The 20,329-nt window shown below is 45.3% G+C and overlaps 1 protein-coding gene across 2 annotated transcripts in view; it reads left to right on the forward strand.

The window, feature by feature from the left end:
* The window catches only part of LOC306830374 (calsyntenin-2-like), a 250,424-nt gene that overhangs the window by 150,434 nt on the left and 79,661 nt on the right, over positions 1-20,329 (forward strand). For both annotated transcript variants that reach the window (XM_079353806.1, XM_079353805.1), the window contains exon 3: positions 10,782-10,977. In XM_079353806.1, the coding sequence (XP_079209932.1) occupies positions 10,782-10,977 (196 nt within the window). The remainder of the gene's footprint in view (positions 1-10,781; positions 10,978-20,329) is intronic.

Here is a 20,329-nt window from a genome sequence, read left to right on the forward strand (position 1 = left end):
GTTTCATCTCACTGCCATGATTGCTGTGTCTTCTTTGTTCATAGTTTTCCCAGGAGTAAGTTCTGAATAATGTTCTGCGAGTCCCCTCCAGTGACGTCCCACAGGAAGAATATTTTCTCCGCGGCTATTCTGAGACATTCTCGACACGCCTGGCGTCACTGTACCCGCTCTCCTGTCTCTCTTCTCCTCCATCTTCCGTTTTAAAGTCTCATCTTCCTGCCTCTAGGTAAACACTGCCAGCAGCGATAGTAGAAGTGTCACCTGAGGACATCGTCTGTCTCCATCTGAAGCAACCGCTCTGCTCTGAGCTCATCCATCCTGCACGCTCACATCGCCATCAGCCTAATGCTCTCATTAGCACAGACTTCACTGTAAAAGAGAAGTCCCCGCCTCGTGGACACTGTGGCTGCATAAGCTTTTAAAAAGAGGGTGATGTAACTGATAGCAATTTGCATATAAAATACACCAGAGATATGTGGGCTGTGTTGAGGCAGCATCAACATTTTGATCTTGTTTCCCTTGCAAATTCCCCCAATAGAGCGTAAACAAGATTAGCATAGGTTTTGTGTGTTGGCCAGTGGGGACAGGCTGCCTCTACAGTTCGGGGATGACTCCGTGGAAGTGTTGTAAAGTGCTTTCTGATAACGCCATTTTCTGTAGCTTTCACAAGAAGAAACATGGCTTAGCATTCATCCCAGCTCGGCACACGGAGAGTTTGAGTCCTGGATGCACTCGACGGAGCGCTGACTGTCTTGACGTTGGCCGTGGTCCAGGAGCCGTAGCCATTGTGTGTTTGGAGCCGAGCCTGCAACACTCAGTGGTGATGATGGTGAACAGCTGGACCAGTCGTCCAGAGCAGCCGCCTCCGCCGCCTCCGGCATGCGATGAAATGATCGATAGCTTAGCAGCAGAATTTGAGCTTGTGTTTGGGCAGTGCTGCACTACATAATGCTGATAATTATTTCATCACAGAGTCAGAGAGCTGGGACTGTTCCAGAAGCCTCTGTGGAGGGCAGTGAATGGATAAAGAGAATATTAGAGCTCTCACTTCAGGGATCTTTATTAAATGAATTAGTTCATCATTAATCCTCAGACTAAAGATCCTCTGGTTGAGATTTTTTATTAGCTTATCACGCTGCTAATAAAGAACCTTTGACACCATTTCATTTGTCTTCCTGTGTAGCCGATGAAATCATTCAGCCACCTCAACAAGATGGAACAGGGGTGCTGGTTTAGCTCAGTCTGTATATACAGATACTAAATCCTAGACCCACTGGCTGCAGGTTCAGCTCTGGTCTTGGCCCGAGTCTCCCCCAGCTCTCTTCTCCCCACATTCACTGTCAGTTTTCAGCAGTGAACTTTGCATGTTAATACAGTTTGAACATATTGGATTAACTCTGGTATCTTTATGTTTGTTGTACATAAAAAAAACAACAACATATTTTCCACATTTTGAGAACACGTGCACTCTGCATAGTGACCTCAAGTGGCTGCATCGTTCTGTTCCCCTCCGTGGGCTTCATGAGTTAAAGGACCAGTCTGTAACTCCGCCCCCTAGTGTTCAAAATGTATACTGCAGTCTAAACTCTAATCAGCACAGAGAGCTGTCTCCCTCCCTCCTCTCTAGAGTGGATGCTCACACAGGTCACCATGTGACGGACACTGTAGCTTCAGTGTTTAGCCAGCTCTGCATCAGTCAACAGAGAGAGAGAGAGAGAGGTTTGATACCTAGTAATAGATAGACGGATACTTTATTAATCCCGAGGGAAATTTAAGATCATTACTTAACGGCTGTAAACACTTGTGCTGTTAATCCCTCTCCATTGATGTTTTGTTCTCCCCCCCTGAGGATTTGTTTTTACAGCACTTCAGCAGCACGTAGAGGAATCTTCTCCTCCATAATGTAATAAAACAATGAAATAGAACCCGATTATGAACAGCGTCAGAACTTTTTATCAGCTTTGAACAGCAACATCAATAGATGTGTGTGTGTGTGTGTGTGTGTGTGTGTGTGTGTGTGTATGTATGTGTGTGTGTGTGTGTGAGTGACTAAAACCAGACAGGCATGGGAGGAGAAATCGAGTGGACTTTTTATGCAATTTTGGCAGAATAAAATCACAAAAAAATTTTAAGAACTTGACGCCACTGCAGTTAAATTAAGTTTAAAGTTAAGTTTTACATTTTCTGTAAAAAAAAACATTTCTGGGCCACTATGAAGCCATAACTCAGGGACAGATGATTGCATATCATTTCTCATATGGATGGTGTCAGTAATCTTTGGTGCCCACCTTTAAAGTGTAACCATGTATGGATCTTTTGAGCGGCTGCTTTAAGGGGTTACCTTACGTTTTTAACATTCTGCTCATGATCTGTTTGATAGTTTCGCTCGTCGGTAAACACATTCTCTTCGTCAGGTCGGTGTCGCCCGGTCGCCTTGACTACGGTCAGCTCAGAGGTCGTCTTCATCGGGCGCGGTGGGATGGGGAGCAGCAGAGAGAATCACTCCCATGATTCACCATTCGACTTTATCTCATGTTGTTGTTTAGCTTGAGAGCCCCCTGGTGGTGGCATTTAAACATTGTCTAAACAGGTCTGATTTCAAGCCAACTCTGCTCCTTGTTATTCATGCAACCAAGACATTTAGTCTGTTTATTTCATAAGGCGAGCACACATGGCCTCGGATCAAACACACTCTGTACACCATAACTCATGGTTGCTCATACATTAGTTCTGTCTTCTTGACCTTAGATCTAATAAAGCCTTTCCCGGGTCAAAGGCGGTGTCATGGAGGTGATCGTCTCTGTTTGGTGGTGCAGCCGCGCTGTGCAGAGAACATCCTCAGGGGCATTAACGGGGGTCATAAACTCTGATACGGATATTTGAACACATTGAACTCTAACTGGCCTTGTTCAGACAAGGACACACGCTCTCCCCTGAGGCCATTTCCATGAACAGAATTGGAAAATAGAAACTATTGATCCCTCTCTGCTGTGTTTAATGTGATTGCCTCGGCTGTGTTTTTGTTAATGTTGAGCAGGTTTTCCTACACTTGGCTTCTTTCTTATTTAAAAGAGGAAACCACTGGCAGTTTCTCTATTTACTTGTCTGTGAGTCAAACAAAAAGACTTCTTTCCGTGTGTTTGTATTTTGCAGGGCAAAGGGAGGAAGTTATCAGGATCAGACGAGGAGAATAATGGCACATAATCTAAATGTAATCCGGCAACAATGTGCTAAATAATGAGGGCGAGGATGTGTAATCCAGGCTTAGATTTACTAAAAATGGCCTAAATCCAGTCATTGTAGGCAGTGGACTTTTCAGTGGTGACAGACAACAATAATGTGGCCTTATAGTATTATAATCTACACAGAAATATCTAACAGGGAGAGAGACTGCAGAGAAGGATTTAAAGAGTAAGTGGAGGCTTTGACAAGATATTTAAATCCCGACATAATGGAATCATCTCACAATGAACTCTCTGTGGGGAAAGTGTATTATTCTGCTACAAAAACATCCATATTTGCAAACTGACTATTTTCAAGTCGCGGCTGTGGCGCTTGATTATTCCTGTTCGTCACTGTCTGCGAAGCCCGAGAAAATAGTTTCTGAGCAGACGTAACCATCAAGTAGCCAGCTGATTAAATTGAGGTGTTTGTGTCTGCCGCTGCCTTCCATGCCAGTTTTGTTATTGATAGCTCGACGCTTGCACAGCTAGCGCTTTGGCCCCGCTCCAAGCCGAAGCTGGAGTAATTGACACGTCGCCCGCTGGGGTTTGTGATTAACTTTATTGACGTATCGGGAGAGGTGGGTGTACGGTATTGGAGACAGCTGGCAGAGCTAAGGGGCATTTGAAGCTGCAGAGACAAAATCTCATTGATGTTTTCAGAGTGCTGCTGTCCAGTAAAATGCCTGGAGAGAGGAGATTTAGAAGCACAAGCTGTCGGGTCGTGTTTCTCTGTACCAGACTTATGCTCCTTACTGTGACGCACGTGCTCAACCGAAGGAGTCTGCATGACTTATAAACTTGGTCTCCTTCTTTTGAGGTGCACTCCAACACTTCCTCATATCAAGATCAGTCTCACAGTCTCCTGAAATAAAGGATGTGCGACTTTTTGATCCGGTAAAACAAACTACTGTTTGGCCACGCCCCCTTTATCTGAAGCCACCAGAGAGATACTGAGAGCTTTCAGCGTGCTTCCGAGAATTCTGCTTCCTTACCTGCCACACACTTCACTCACTGTGAGTCATTGTAGTGGGATTGTAAACAAAGCCTGTTTGATATCACTTTATCTGACAGTCTGACGGCGGCAGAGTTAACAGCCTCGAAAAATAACTTCATGGAAAAATAATAATCTTCTCTGCTCAAAGTCTTCTTTGCTTTGGTCGTCAAATGGAAACATTAAAGTTAAAAGAGAATCTGTTTCGTAACCTGCTCAAGTTGCTGTCTTCTCTTCAACAATGCAGCAGCCAGTATGTCCTCCTTCTGACTTCAGATAGATAGAAGACATAAATGTTATTGAACTTGTCCATGCATAAGAAGAAGCATCCCACTGTACTGTTTAAAGCCGGCAGCACGTCTTCACCCACCTACTGCTTCCTTGTCGTGAGCGTTTGATTGGCAGGTTCGGCCCCTCCACCCCTTCACTCTGACACGACTCTCACGAGCGCTCACAGGGGCGGGTGTCAGGGTCGGCTGTGAGACAGTGGGATGTCATTAGCTCTGAGAGAAGAGCCTTTAATGTAATTAACATTGAGGAGACCCGAGTTGGCTGGTGCGTTGTGGAGGAAATTATCCCACACCCACGATGCAACGTTCACACGCACAAACACAGTCCCTCCCCCGCTGTACACCCCTGTCGAGAAAGTGTGTCTTTAATTAAAATCCCCCCCCCCCACACACACACACACACACACACACACACACAATCACTGTATACACACTGCAGGTTTCATGTGCTCCTTGATTCGTATTAATCCTTATCTCCAGAATGGACGGCTTCTCAGTTGTGTTTTTTTTCTCCTCGGCTGGCTAATTTCATGAAGAGCATAATTACAGCGTTTTCAATTTCGCCGCTCTCCAGAGTTATGACGCCGACAGTCTATCTCTGCACTGCAGCTGAGAGAGGGTGGTGAGTGAGGGTGCATCCGTGTACTCCACGGAGACGTGAGCTCGTTTTTGTTTGACTCGAGCGATAGGGAGAGTCAGGAGGTTACGCAGGTGAGCGATACGGGAGATAATTTCCTGCCGCATCCAAAATGAAAAGGGGTTGTTCAGATCATGACAACAGTGTAAACTACACACGGAGCCTAAAGCGCGACATGCATGAATTAAAACGTGGAAGATAACAACACATATTTTAATTCAGTTTCTTGATTCAAGACTCAAGGTCCATTTGAAAGACAAACAGCAACACACAGGTTAAAAAACAAATAATTATACTACTGCTCCCACAAAGGTATCGTACAGCGCTGAGACGAGGACTTGTTTGCAGCATGATGATATAATTTTGAGAATCATTCAGGCGGCAGGTAAATTTGTACATCAGATTTCTCAACAGAGCTTGGAGCGCGCTGACTCCGACATGACTAAACATTTCACTCGCACTGCCCCATCTCGGTTTATTGAACAATATACGCATGCATTTATTATAGGCAACCTGGAGCCTTCTTAAACCTGACCCACAAGGGGGCAGTATAACGAGGTTTACTTAAGCCGTATCTGAGCAGCAGGACAATTCCCTTTTCCAGCATGTTAACTTGTTATGTTAACAACATAAATGATCTGTCATGATGTGTACTTGGTTTTAGCGCTAACAGACATCACTCACCCTGACAGATCAAATATCTGAATGTTTCCACTCTGGAAGACGAGGGGCCTCCTCTGGAGTCTTGATTGTGCATCTGGTAACTCTCTCCGAGGACCCAATATTCGTGGCTGGTCCAAAAAATTTACGAGTGAAACTCTGAATGCAGCACAAATGATGCTAACTGCACCTTCCTTTGTGCTCCGTTCCCCTCAGCGTCTTCTCTCCTCACGCTGTACTCTTTCTTGATGGGTTAAATGTTTTAGCATGGCTGCACTGTCGTTCATTTGCTGCTCTGTGTGCCCTTGAATTGCACCCCGGGGACAAATAAAGTTTTTTGAATTGAATTGTAACCCTGACTTACGTTAATGCGGCAGGAAAGGACGGAGTCTCAGCCTGCGTGGGCTAACGCTAACGCTAACCCAAACTGTTCCACAGCTGGAGTTACTTTAGGAGGTCAGACCATGAATGAAAAAACGCCCATGTATAAGAAGATGTTTGTTCTTTAACCTGACTGTTGGTCCTTTGTCAGCTTCAAAAAGACTCATCAAATGAATTATTTATTTCATTTGATTTGATTTGTGAGATAACAAAACAAGTGATTCAAAGAGAGCTTTTGTTCAGGTTTTTACAGGTTATTGTTACAACAGGTATCTTTTCCAAGTCAATACTGAAGAGTCAAAAACAAATGGAAAATAAAACAAACAAAAAGCCGGAGCGAAAAATAATATAAATATATAACACAACAAAAAAACTCAAATTAATATCAATGCAGAAAGAAACAAAGAAGAAGGAGAAAAAGTGTCTCATGTCTGAAACCGCAAAATAAAACAAGAAGAGCAAATGTACATTTCCAGAGATGTCAATCAGCCTTGTATTATGATAGTAATCAATATTGTTTGGTTTCAAATTAAAATTGTATTTCATTGGCAAGATTACTCACATTTACTCTTTAAGCAGCCGTATCTGGAGATTAAATCAGCCTTTATTTCTGCCACACTTTTAAACCTCTAAGCCACCCTGTTGATTTTTCTCTCGATTCGCTCCTGTCTCCAAACTTTTGCCAGATCTGCATGATTCATTTTGAATGATATGCAGCCAAAGCTGGATGTAACTGCCCCACAAAAAATATCCATTTTCACCCAATTTGAGAGCAAATACATCCCCTGAAAGTTCAACAAAACAGACTCGGGCTTCTTCCTCATTGTAGACAGTCACGACTCAGACACACATTTACACACTGGATGTTAAATGTCACACATTTGTCCTTTAAGTTTAAAAAAAAAAAAAAAAAGATGTAATGTCTCACTTTCTGCTCGTAATGCAAAACAAGATGTTTATCTGCAGTTGTGGCCTCTAAAAAGTTGAACAAAATACTTGACTGGGAATTAGTTGAGTACATCTGCTAAGATTTGAGTTCCCGCAGTGTTGACAGAAACTCTGATGCATGTTTATCTATTAATAGTGAGATCAAATATGGGCAACAAACTGTGGGTGCAGACGTTTCAGTGGCAGTAAAGTGGAGCCTGGACCACAGCATGCTCAGTAACAGTGATACCCAGTAATCTCATTTACTTGCTGTCTGTGCAGCGAGTGTTCCAGCTGTAGGAGGATGAAAGGCATGTCAGCTCTGATTAAAGCTGCAGAACTGGCACACGTTGAGTAAATGTGAGCGTGTGTTTTCATGCCTCTGCTTTGGTCACTCTCCAGCAGGGAGATCGGAACTGCCCTGAGGCGGCGGCCATGTTCCCATCCTCCTCAGCTCCGCCTTTTCATCTCCCTTCACATCTCTCTCTTCCTCTCAGCGGTGCGACTGTTTCCCACCTGATATCTCCCCTTTCTTACTTCTCCGCTCAAACGCTTGGTAAACAGCTGCCGCTCATATCTCTGCTGGTATACGTGAGAGGAGAAGCCTTTTCAGCAGAATCTGCTCGTGTGTGCGTGTGCCGATGTGCAGGCGGCTCATCAGCTTTGATAATAAGTTGGGGCCCCGAGGCGCTGGGGCCCCTGATACTTTGTCACACTCCTCCAGCTCTGCAAACACAACCCGGCGTTGCCAGTAAAGCGCCTCTGCCTTGGCAGATAATGAGCTCTGTGTCCTCAAAGATAGTCCACCGTGGACGGGTGCCAGATTCCCTGGAGGTGTTGAGTGCTGCACGACTTCTGACACCGACAGGACAGCAGCTCGGGTCCTGAGCACACATTCCCACTAATAGACGGTCATTAATTTAGACTTGATTAAATGAAAATGTAATCCTGCCCGAGGGGAACGTTAGTAATTATAACGGCAGAGGGTGAGGCGGAGGAAAGAATGAGACAAACAGAGGAGGTCTGAAAAGTCAAGTGAGTCGGTGCAAACATTTTCCAAGTTTGAAAAGCAGCAAATTATTGAAAAAATTCAGAACATCCACATGGAGTGTTGACCAATAAGGAATCAGCACTGTAGCGTCCATATCCATTAGTTTGCATCCATTAGATCTAACCCCCCCCCCCCCCCCCACAGAAGGCAAAGCACCTTCAGAACATAAATACCTTTTAAAAGTCTAATGTGATGTCTAATGTTTAGCTAACAGTTTAGCACAGTCATTAGCATGTGTGAGCTTTCTGCCTCTGCCAAGTACCAGCCGCCCAACATCTGTTCCTCCGCTGCCACCGGGGCCAGCTCTCCCACCCAAGTCTCCCCCCCCCCTCTTCCCCCAGTCATTTCTGCCTCTCAGCGGTTGGTGGAGCATTTATCAGGTCTGGTGTGAAGTGATAGGCGGAGGATTGAAAAGAAAGAAAGGAAGAAAGCGACAGATCTGTTGCCTCCTCGGAGCAGCCTGAGTGTTCATTCGAGTCTTTAAAGAGGGAGGACGCCCTCCTGCGGTCACCTTGACCCGTCTCACAGCTCCCCCACGGGCTACAATTAAATCACGGGGAGCATGTCGGGCCACCCATCCTCAGCTGTAGCCGTGCACCATCAGCATATCTTCAGCCTTTTTTTGTGCCCTGATGGGAAGCTTTTGCACACTCCTGTGTATATTGGATTTATTTCTCGCTTCAGCAGTGATGGATTTTCCATTTGCATGTTTTGTGCGGTGGCGTACACACTTAGAGAAGCAGCGCATCAAGACCGCTGCATCTTCTGTCACTCCCCGTTGCACGCCGTTTGCTCAGTGCCATTTTTATGATTTTGCTCTCCACAGCGAGCCGTGCCTCTCTATATTGTGGGGGCCCATTTAACTCTGATAAGTCATTGTTCAGGCAATAGAGAGGAGGGAGGCTGTACAGCATGCACACACTGACAACCCCCCCCCCCCCTCCCCCCCCCCCTCCCCACCTATTCCATTTTCTTCTCTTTCTTTATCGTTTTGCCTTTTAGCTCCACTGTGGGCAGTTGTCATTTCAGAGCTCCTGCTCCAACAGGAAGTGAGGGTGTAAAGTGGGGGGGGGTTGGCTGAGGTGAGGTGGAGGGGATTATGACAGCAGCACGATGAAAGGGCAAGGAAAGGTGAAAGGGGGGGTGGGAAAATAAAGTTTCTGTTATCAGAACTTGCCAGGAGCCATGTACACACAAAGCTGTTTGGGAAACCAATTTAGTCTTTGCTGTTAGTTTAAGTGATATCAGGGCAATTAGCTGTCGCAGGTCAGAGTGTGAGCCACGCCGTGTTAAGTGATTCCCTGAAATCCCGCTGGTGGAAGCACGAGGTCGAGTTGAGTCTACACGGAGAGAAAAAAAGAAGGGAAAATCTGTCTTGCTCGACTCTACAAATGGAGCGCTTCTTCTTAAAGCCTGCTAATAAATGTCAGCCGCCTCTTGGCTCTTTTGTTTCGCTCTTGTCAGCTCGCTCACTCTGGATTTAAATGGATTTTCTTCCACTATATCTCTCCACAAGGGTGACTTTGAGGCCTCGTAGATTTATTTCAGCCGCATGTAACTCAATTGTCCTGTATGTTGTTTTTCTTTATTTTCGCGCTGCAGAGGATGTCTGCATATTTGTGATGGTGGTGGGGGGGGGGGCAAACAGCAGGAATGTCCTTGGTGTGTTTTTTTCTTCACGACTACACCGGTGCATTGCTGTGAATATGATCTATTTATAATACTCCAGAGTGAGTTCCTGCTGCGGTGTAGTATCTGTATCATGGTTTGTATTCAACACAACATATACGTAAATATTACCCAAGGTGAGTGAGGGGGGGGGGGGGGGGGGGTTGTTTATGCCTGTCCAGCTCTCCTGAAGCGTACATGAACTTCTGAACTCTGTCTGCAGCTTCCCTCGCCTACGAGTCATCCCTCCAGATTATTGATCATTGCAACTTGAAATTGTTAATTTAACCTGCAGAGAGAGAGAGAGCGAGCGCGAGAGAGAGAGAGAGAGAGAGAGAGCGAGATGGTTGTGTATTGTGTATGTGTCTGCGTGCTCTTTTTATAAAGGTGTGGGTAACCCTGTATAACATGGAAAAGGAGGTGGTTCGATGCAGAGTGTGGAGGAAGATCGCACACTCGCTCAAACGCCATAAAAAATGTTCCGTTCATTACAACGTTTCGACCTGAAGAAGGTCGCTTGAAACGTTGCTCATTATGTGAAATGCTGTGATTTATTTAAAGTCAACAGTTTGTTGATGCACGCTTTATAACATTTTATACACTTTATGACGTGTTTGTTAATAATGTCCAAATGACTTTTTTTAAACATCTAGAAACATCCGATTTGTTCAGCTGTCCTGTGCATGTAGACAGTACTGACTCCTGAGCATCTTGTTGGTGTCTCCTATAAAGTCCTGGAAATGAATGTCGACTTTGGTCGCTGCTGTGGAAAGGTGCTGAGTGCCTCTAAAAGTTTCTACTCCCTGGGGAAAGTTCCTGATGTGAAGCATGAAGGCCGATCAAATGTCTAAAAGTTCCATTAACTAAAGAAAGACCTTGTGTTTCGTGTTGTGACACATCGTTCATGTGTTCATCGCTGACCTGCCCCTCTCTCCTCTTCTTCTCCGTACAGGAGAGATCTGTGCGTTCAACATCCACGGCCTGGAGGCTCCGTTTGAGGCGGTGGTGCTGAACGGCACGTCTGGTGAGGGTCAGCTGAGGGCGCGCGGCCTGGTGGACTGCGAGCTGCAGAAGGAATACACCTTCATCATTCAGGCGCACGACTGTGGCTCGGGCCCGGGCGGCACAGAGGGCAAAAAATCCCACAAGTGAGTATGACAGACGGGAACTCCGGCGACAACGGGGGCTTCTGAAGCACGAGAGAAAACACAAGCACAGACACGTAGCATTCAAACAAAGACGTGCAGAAATCACACAAGCAGACAGAGGGTGGGATTTACAGGTCTGACTTTAGGCTTTACAAAGAGGCTCTGCTCGCTTTTACAAACTCAGATCAGAGGAACTGTCTTTATACTTCTGCAATCTTCTCTTCGAAACCTCCCGCCAGTTCTGCGTCTGTCTCCCAGCAGGCGCTGCTTCCTCATCAGGTTCGGAGGGTTTACTCTCCTCCACTGGACTCTGAATAATCATCTGAAGATCATTTACATCCAAATCACCCGCTGACCTTGGAATCATTTGGGTCCCCGTTAAAAGTCCTTGTAACCCAGAGATACTCTCCCCTCATCTGAGCTGGATTGAGTCGTGTCCTTGTGTGCTGAATGTTTACCATTCTGTTTTATTTCTTACTCAAACCTGTGCGCTGCCTTCACCTGACAGACATTCAGTGTCAAGGCACTTCAAACAAAGACTGAGAGTCCGAGAATAAGGGCTGTTTTTATACTGTTATTTCATCTTGAAAGATTAAGGACGTTCATGTTGTGTTTATACTGGTTATATATCAGGGTATGAAGTGTGTATGTGGGTCACTATAACTGGGGGGGGGGGCGACTCGGGTTGGGAACCAGCTCCAGCCCCGGCAGCACACTGCTTCAGAGTTCAGCTGATCGTTAGTCAAACTTGTGGGATCTCCTGAAAGCCGAGAGCACCATCCGTCTCCCTGCTCGACCCCGTCCACACCGGGCGTCCGCTCTGAGCTCTGCCATCCGCTCGGGTTTAGAGATGTTTTACATACACACGGTGTGGAGGCGGAGTTTCAGCCCACTCTGGGCGAACGGAAACGAGATTCGACCCGATCCTGACATCAGGCGCCGAGCGAAGCACGGGGCAGAGTTGTAGGACACGCCCACCCTGACAGCACTTTTAAGGACACGTCAGTTTACAGATGCACGGTGGAGTCCACACACACACACACACACACACACACACACACTGCAGATCCTGGATTAAGTTTGACCAAATGACCAGAATAGAATAGAAAGACTTTATTGTGCAACAAAATGATTTGTCTTCACCTTAAAGTGCAAAGAGCCTTAAAAAAACAACAGAAGAAGAATCTAAAAACGTAGCTCTAATTAAGGTAAGATGGTCGGAGGTATTTACAGGGAGCAGCATAATAAATTATGAAGAAATATGAAAATATAAATATTGCATTTATATAAAGAATAAAAGTAGAGAACTTTAACTGAGGCGGTCTTACTGGTCGACGATAAACACTTTTTATTTCCGTGTTGGTGTCACATTGTATATCATAAAGGCTGAAAGGCGTTGTGTTATGTCACATTATTACTGCCTGCCTTACTGTGCAGCAGACCCTCTCTCAGACAGGTGGACGCTGGAGGGGAAGTGAATTCAGGGACACATTAAATGGTTTGTCCTTTAGCTGGCAACTCTCAAAGGACGAGGCTGGCCTTTCGCCACGCCACGCACTCGCTCTCTCCAATTCTGAAAAGAAGCTAACGGGGAAGATGAGGAATCTCTGCCTAAGGCTGTGCTCAAATTACACATGACAAGTCAACGGCGGCAAAGGAGAGCAGTCAAGAAAATTAGCAGCTAAAGAAGACAGGGGAGAGGATCAGGAGTGACAAGAGATGAGTTTAAACTTCACTCTCCTCTTTTATTCTTCCCCGCTCTGCTTACCGCCGACTGCTGCCCTACTTCTCACTCGCTGGCTCCAGCTCAGCTAGCTCCTGCTGTCTGACTCTGTCCTCCTTTCTGTCAGTCCTTCTGTCTCCGTTACACACATCAGTGTTTAAAATATTTCGTCAGACTGCCTCTGCACTCACAAACGGCTACGCTCGGTGCTCCAGCTGCACAAATCTGTCTCTCAGTGTGACTAAAATGCTTCTTTCTTTCTTTTGGCACCAAAATGAAATGTTGTTCCCTCATAAAAAAAAATGACATGTCAAACTTTGAATGTATGCATCATCCTGCAAAGCCCGTGGAAGTGTTACATTCCTCCACTCTTGGCAACTTTGTCAGAAACAGACAGCTATATAAACATTATTCTTTCTTTGGAGTCACAGAATCAAAATAAAAGTCGACACATTTCTCCAGCAGTGAATCACACCTCGTCTCTCTGCCCTCTGACATATTTCACTTGGCTGCCTCTCGAAGCTTTAGCCGTTTGTCAGCAAAGTGCAAAGCCTGAAAGAGTTCACCTGAAACTCCTTGAGAGTGTTTCTGCTCAGGTCAGCTTTAAATGAAACACAAATTAATCTGTGATCCTGCGGGCTTGACCTCTGCCAAATGAACAACTTGTACTGCACTTTGTGAAGTGTTCACAGAGTTGGTTTTAAAGCGCTATAAAGGAGATACATGGTGAGGTTATATCGGTTTTTCTGCCCCATGCATGAGTCGACCACATTTCTCAAACTGCTGGACTTCCTGAGGAAAATCCACTTTTGAGGAAGTAATTAAGTAAAGGTCAAACTCTGTTTACAAAGAGCAGCAACACCGGTGTGGACTGACGTGGCTGAAGTTAAAATATCTTAAAGATAGAGTCAGCAGCTTGTTCCTTCAAAATAAAACTCTGTGTCCTCCTAAAGTGAAGCTGCTCCTTGTCGCTTCAAAATAAAACTCAGTCTTCTCCTAAAGTGAAGCTGCTCCTTGTCCCTTCAAAATAAAACTCAGTCTCCTCCTAAAGTAAAGCTGCTCCTTGTCCCTTCAAAATAAAACTCAGTCTCCTCCTGAAGTGAAGCTGCTCTTTGTCCCTTCAAAATAAAACTCAGTCTTCTCCTGAAGTGAAGCTGCTCCTTGTCCCTTCAAAATAAAACTCAGTCTCCTCCTAAAGTAAAGCTGCTCCTTGTCCCTTCAAAATAAAACTCAGTCTCCTCCTAAAGTGAAGCTGCTCTTTGTCTGCAGAGACTCTGTCCTCTGACTGGATTTTACTACTCTGATTTGTTCTGGTTGACTCGGGACGTTTGTGGGCGTCGCTGGTGGGTTTCCTCCAGCCAATGAGAGCACAGCAGGTGAGTTTAGGAGTGGATCCAGCTCCGTGATTGGAGGAGATTCAAAGCACTGAATATGACGGACGGGGACGTAGCAGCAAAGAAGAGAAAATCTAGTCAGAGTGAGGAGAAACAGCGAGATTGGACGTGGAGTTGATCTACTTCCTGTTGGACAGGAAGCTGACAAACACTGGCGGTTAGCTTGTGCTAGCGTAAGTGAGCTTCTCAGACTGAGGAGCCCAGGAGGGGCCCAGTTTGAATGATGGGTTTACACAAAGCAACAGAAAATATGCCTCGAGTCCAACCCTTAAGCACTACAAATTTTACTTTATATTATTCTGTTGTATTTGGAGCTTTCAAGCACCAACTGCAGCAACGATTTTTGCAGCTTTCAGACTTGAACAGTGTGATGTGGAGTTTTGTCTGAAAACAATTTGGACGTGTCTCGCTTTGGAGTATTGACTTTTTCTCCTTGATTTTACTTCTTTACACCTCTTTGAATAATATACTCAGACTGTGTGTGGAACCACCTGCAGTGCTCACCATTCAGAGGCCACAAGTACAAATAGTGAAAAAAAATTTGTTTGTACCCTCTGTACAATATTGGATAAAACCATCACCAAGCAGATTACAATACTCGCCACTGTTATTCTGAAAACTGGAGTAGAAATCTTAGACGTCAGCAGTGTAGGTAGGCACATGATCTGTTCCTTTGTGGTGGATGCATTTTGAAAAACAACCTTATAACTCACTAATTAGCATCTGTAGACGTGAAGTTTCTTCGTGCTGTTTGTACCTCACCATTCCCCCCGCACGCTATCCTCTGAGCACGTTTCATCTGTTGCTATGGAATAATTAGGCATGAGGGACATCTCACTTCCTAACAAAGCATGTCATATTCATAATCCTCCCGAGGACTCACACTTAACCACAACACATGTATTTAACACGGGCCCAGGGGTTAACTGCCTGGAGGCTGTTGGCGGGTAACGCACTCACAGCCGGGTCATGTGCCCCCCTAAGGTTGTGTGCATGCAAATGTGTTTGTTTCAGAGAACATGTGGATGTGTTTTAGACACGCGGATGTTTTGTGTGGCCCAAGTTGCCAACACTGTGGTCATTAAAGTCATCATTAGTGAAACGTAGAGACCTGTATTTCATAAACAGCCGCAGCTTGGAGAGGCTAATTGCGTAAGCAAACAGCTAGCTGAAGGACGGATCTGCACACAGCCGAACACACTCACACGTCCCGACTGCTGAGTCAAATTCTCAGTGAGAAATTAACATATTAGAAGGGCAAAAGCTGCAGCTGAGGACAGGCTGATTTTAAATCTCACCAACTTAAAGACAAACACTGACACACACGCTGAGAACCAGCTGAAGTCACGATCGACAGGGAGAAAACAGCAGCTTTCCTATTAGTAAAAAATAAACAGAGTGTGGAGCTACGATAGCCTAGCGGTTATGTCCCATTTGGTCACAGCGGCTGTGGGTTCAAATCCAACCATTGCCCTTTGCATGTCGTCCAGTGTCTCTTCAGCTGTATCCAATGAAGGTCCAAAGTAAGTTTAAAGAACATACACTGTGTCAAACATGGACGTAGACTCAGATACGTCACCCACTCGCCCATCAATGATGGTCGCCATATTGACAACGTGACATCTGAACCTACCTTTAGAAACAAGCCAAGCGGTGTGGTCGAGGCGGTCCTTTAGCCCCCAAGAAATCAGCTGCACTTATTCATGCAGTAGCCAAACTATCTGAACAGATTAGTAACAAAGAAAACTCACCACCTTTAAAGTTTGTACCAATAAAGAATTGTTCCAAGCTGTCAGAATGAACATCTTAATATCGGCTCCATTTGGCTTTTGCAGCTAGCCTCAAGTTGACTGGTTGGCTTCATTTTAAAAACTTGGAGCTGCCTCTTTGCAAAACTGGAGGCTGAAAGCGAAAGCCTTGTTAGCATCATTGGTGACCATACATTCCTGCAGTGAGAAACCTGGGGACTCCACACAGATAGTGGTGCGCCGTCAATGTTTTGCTGCTTTATCGCGCCGAGAGTCTTAATTTCACACTTGTCAAAATGATCGCTAATATGAATGAAACCTCATTCTGTCAAAACCTTTCAGTTGACGTGATTACTCTTCCCTGCCGGAAAGACAACCAGCGTAGGAAGATGTTGTTTATCCTTAGTTAACATAATGTATGAGGAGAGTCAAGTGTCTTTGTTTCAATTATGAATCGGCACTGCGAAAGAACTGCACCATCTGTGCTTGTCTGCTTTAGTTACCACATGGAACAAAGTGATACCCGCTCCCATCCCAGATTCAAACCACGAGCAGGCGTCGCCGCACCTCATTGCACACTTACGGGTTTGTCAGCAGAGTTGGGCAAAGGGACAGTCAATCATTTAATCGTGCAGAAATGCTCTTGAGGGTAAATCTTTCCTGCATGTGGTTAAGAGCAACGGAGATTACAAGTCCAGCTCATTTTTATCCTACTCCGAGTTCAGCGGGATGACGGTCCAAGCCATCCGTCAGTCATTTGAGCCAAACTATATGGTGTGAAGTAAGATGGATTTGGGCGTGGAGCTAAACATTGAACTGGATTAGCATGCATTATAATCACCTTGTACTGAGATTAGACAGGCCCCTGCAGACTTCTGTGCTCACGCCTCAGGGTGCAAGTCAATGTGGAAGTGGAATTTCCTTGCATATTGATGAGATTCACATCCTGTGCTGCGCCGTGCATCTCATCCCCTCGGAAGAATAGCAAATTGTTTATTTCCATTCCAGTCATCCACGAGGAAATTGATGATTCACCCTCTCGGCTAATTCTCGACAAAGATTAATTGAGTCCCTCGCCTTTGTGTCGGTCGTGCAGGTGTGTGCGGAGGGTGGGGGTGGAAGACATTCGATAATGAGTCTGTTTGAGAGGCTGTGTTTAGTTGAGTGTTGGTAAATAATGAGTGTGAATGAATTGGTAATAAGCTGGGAACAATGCTAACGTGGCATTAACATGCATCGCCTGGCTATAACATGCAGCTGGTTTCTGATTGTGTCTGCATACCATTAAGCTGGAATGAAGTCACACCTGGCGCTTAAATCCGTGATCAATGCTTCCTGTTAGCTTCGTTTTTTTTTGTTAAAATGTTTAAAGCCATAAAAAGTGACTTTAATTAATCCAAATGGATTCATTTCTGACGGATTCTGTCGGCTGGATTGTGTGACAGAAACATAGTTTAGTCTTTAATGGCGCACAGCTCATGTTGTCGTTCAAGTTCCGGCTTCTCAGTGCCGTGTCACAGATCCTCGCTAAAGTGTTGACGTCTTGTCGGACACAAGAACATTGAAACACGATTTTACTTTCAAAGAAAACTTTTGCAATTTGCAATTAAATTATTTGTTTGTCTCAAAGAGAAAGTCACCTTGCCAACATTAAACTCATATCTTGCAGGACATCATTTTCTATCGTAGCCTCTTTCATCCTCTTACATTATGTGTTCACTGAATAGGAGCTAGCACGTATAGTCTATGAAAATGTTCAGTCTTTATGCTCTGCCTCTATTAAAAACCTGCATACAGACTGACCTTTGACCCCACAGACTCACAGAATCTGTATTTCAGTTATGAATGCTAACAGCGTTGAAGATCTGATTCCCTCATTAACCGGGCCGATGTCGTTCGTTTAACCTTTGACTGCTTCTGTGTAGTCATTCCCTCAGCTCTGGTTTTTATCCACTCGTTTCACGGCGTTATGATCGTTCTCGCAACCGAGGGTTCACTTAACCCCCCGCCGTCTTTCCGTGTCGCTCACCAACTCATCGTGGACCCCCTGCTTCAGAGCAGACGCAGTCATGGGGAAGTGAGGGCAGCTTTGGGCTCAGATTGGCAACAATCCAGAAACATGCAAAAACTCCTTCACACACACACACACACACACACACACACACACACACACACAAACAAATGCACACACAGACACACACAAAGATGCACACACACGCAATCATCTCAGCCCTAGAGAGCCAGGCGTCTGTTTCAGCCAGATGTGCACCATCAGCAGAGAAACACACACTTGAACGAACACTCACAACGAGATGTATTCAGAGTTTAGCATTTAGTTATATATCTTGCATTTGGGTGCATGAATACATTATCACACACACACACACACACACACACGCGCGCGCGCACAGACACGCGCACACACCCCTTTATACAAGCCCTAAAGCAGTGGAACATATGTTTGCTCCCTCACCACTGGGGAGCGCAGCAAAGCGGGGGGGTAATGTTTATGAGAGAGCGTCATTAATATGACAAAACAAGGCTGGCAGAGGGATTTACTGCACACACTGCTGCTGCCATCATCCGTCACTGCCTCTTATCAGCATCTTCACCGCTGTTAGCAACTCCGCTATCGTCCCTGCAATCCTGTAGCCAAATGATAAATCATTCTCAGATACTGTACTTGTCCGTTTGTCTATTCTGTTCTCGTGTCCGGTAGGAAACTTCCTCTTTTATGCCCGGTCCTCTGCTTTGAAGCTAGCAAGACATTTGTGATCTGCACCAATTTAAAAACATTTCTTTGGACCAGAGAAGGTAAGGGGTTTTAAGGCGCCCCCCTACACGGCTGTTTTGGACGCCCCCCGCTCCCCTTTAAGCAGTCCTTTTTGCACTGAGCACACGTGGTTCTGCAGGCAGATAAGGCTCTGTGGAAATCCATCCTGCAAGGCTCTGCCTCCCCGCTGCGTCTCTTTGTCCTCCAGTCTGCATCTCCAGACAACCACATGTTGGATATTTAAAGCTTCTATTAATATCATAATTATCATTACCAACCAGCTAGTCCCGTAAAGCACTTTCTCCTCTCCTGTTGTCTCTCAAAGCAAAAGATTACTTTGGATTTGAAGCTTAAACTGGCGTTTCATCGTCATCCATCACCAGCTGTCAGTCGAAGAATCAAAGGATTGATTAAAGAATCTGTTGCCTTCTGGCCTGCACAGCGTATTGATGGAGATGCTCTAAAGTGATGAATGGTGGATTTTTAACGTGTGTGATTTAACAGGCTGATAGCTCCTCTACGGAGTGATTAATTAATGCAGTTTGGGTCACATGAACATCTGTGCAGGGTTTGTGTGGCTGTGTGGAGATATCGGGCACATTATTCTAATGCATCACAACCAGAGTAATCCATATTAGGTCAGGTCAGGCAGTGTATTACACAAAGCACTTTGTGACTATTAGTTTCCAAACTCATTTATCACCACGCGTGACCTCTGCCCTCAACCAGCAGAGCTTAACTTAAAGGAGCATCAACTCCTGACCCCTAGTGTTTATAATGAGTACTGCAGTCTAAACTCTAATCATCACAGAGAGCTGTCTCCCCCCTCCTCTCACACAGCTCAGCATGTGGTGGAAACTGTAGCTTCAGTGTTTAGCCAGCTCTGCATGTGGTGGACATTGTAGCTTCAGTGTTTAGCCAGCTCTGCATGTGGTGGACACTGTAGCTTCAGTGTTTAGCCAGCTCTGCATGTGGTGGACATTGTAGCTTCAGTGTTTAGCCAGCTCTGCATGTGGTGGACACTGTAGCTTCAGTGTTTAGCCAGCTCTGCATGTGGTGGACACTGTAGCTTCAGTGTTTAGCCAGCTCTGCATGTGGTGGACACTGTAGCTACAGTGTTTAGCCAGCTCTGCATGTGGTGGACACTGTAGCTTCAGTGTTTAGCCAGCTCTGCATGTGGTGGACACTGTAGCTTCAGTGTTTAGCCAGCTCTGCTCTTATTAGAAACATGCAGAGGCTTTTTAGCTCGGGTACAATCACTTCTATCTGAAGCAGTTCCACTGCCCGCTTCCATCGCTGCAACACCTGTTGACCTGATAACTGCTCTCATATCTGGCAAACCCAGGGGCGTCCAAAACGGCCTTCAAAGCCCCGCCTACCTTCTCTGGTCCAATCAAATCCAGAGCATTCAGGAGCAGAATCTAAAGTTAGAAGGAGGACATACTGGCTGCTGCGTTGTTGTCAGAGAAGCTTCAACACAGCAGGTTTCCTTCATGGTCACACAGGAAGAGAGCAGCTCTCTGATTGGCTGACTGATCACAGAGGACGAGAGCTATAATGTTATCTTTTTATCGAGACACAAAGTGTGGAGTCAGAGGCTGAAGTTAAACATCCTTTTATGTGTGTATTTATTTTGTTGCAGGGAAAAGAAACGGTATAAACTGAAAAAGATATTACAAAATATTCAATTAAACTTGCACGTTTTTTTCTTCCT

The sequence above is a fragment of the Symphodus melops genome (genome assembly GCF_947650265.1).
Source record: "Symphodus melops genome assembly, chromosome: 10".
In the NCBI taxonomy this organism is placed as follows: domain Eukaryota; kingdom Metazoa; phylum Chordata; class Actinopteri; order Labriformes; family Labridae; genus Symphodus; species Symphodus melops.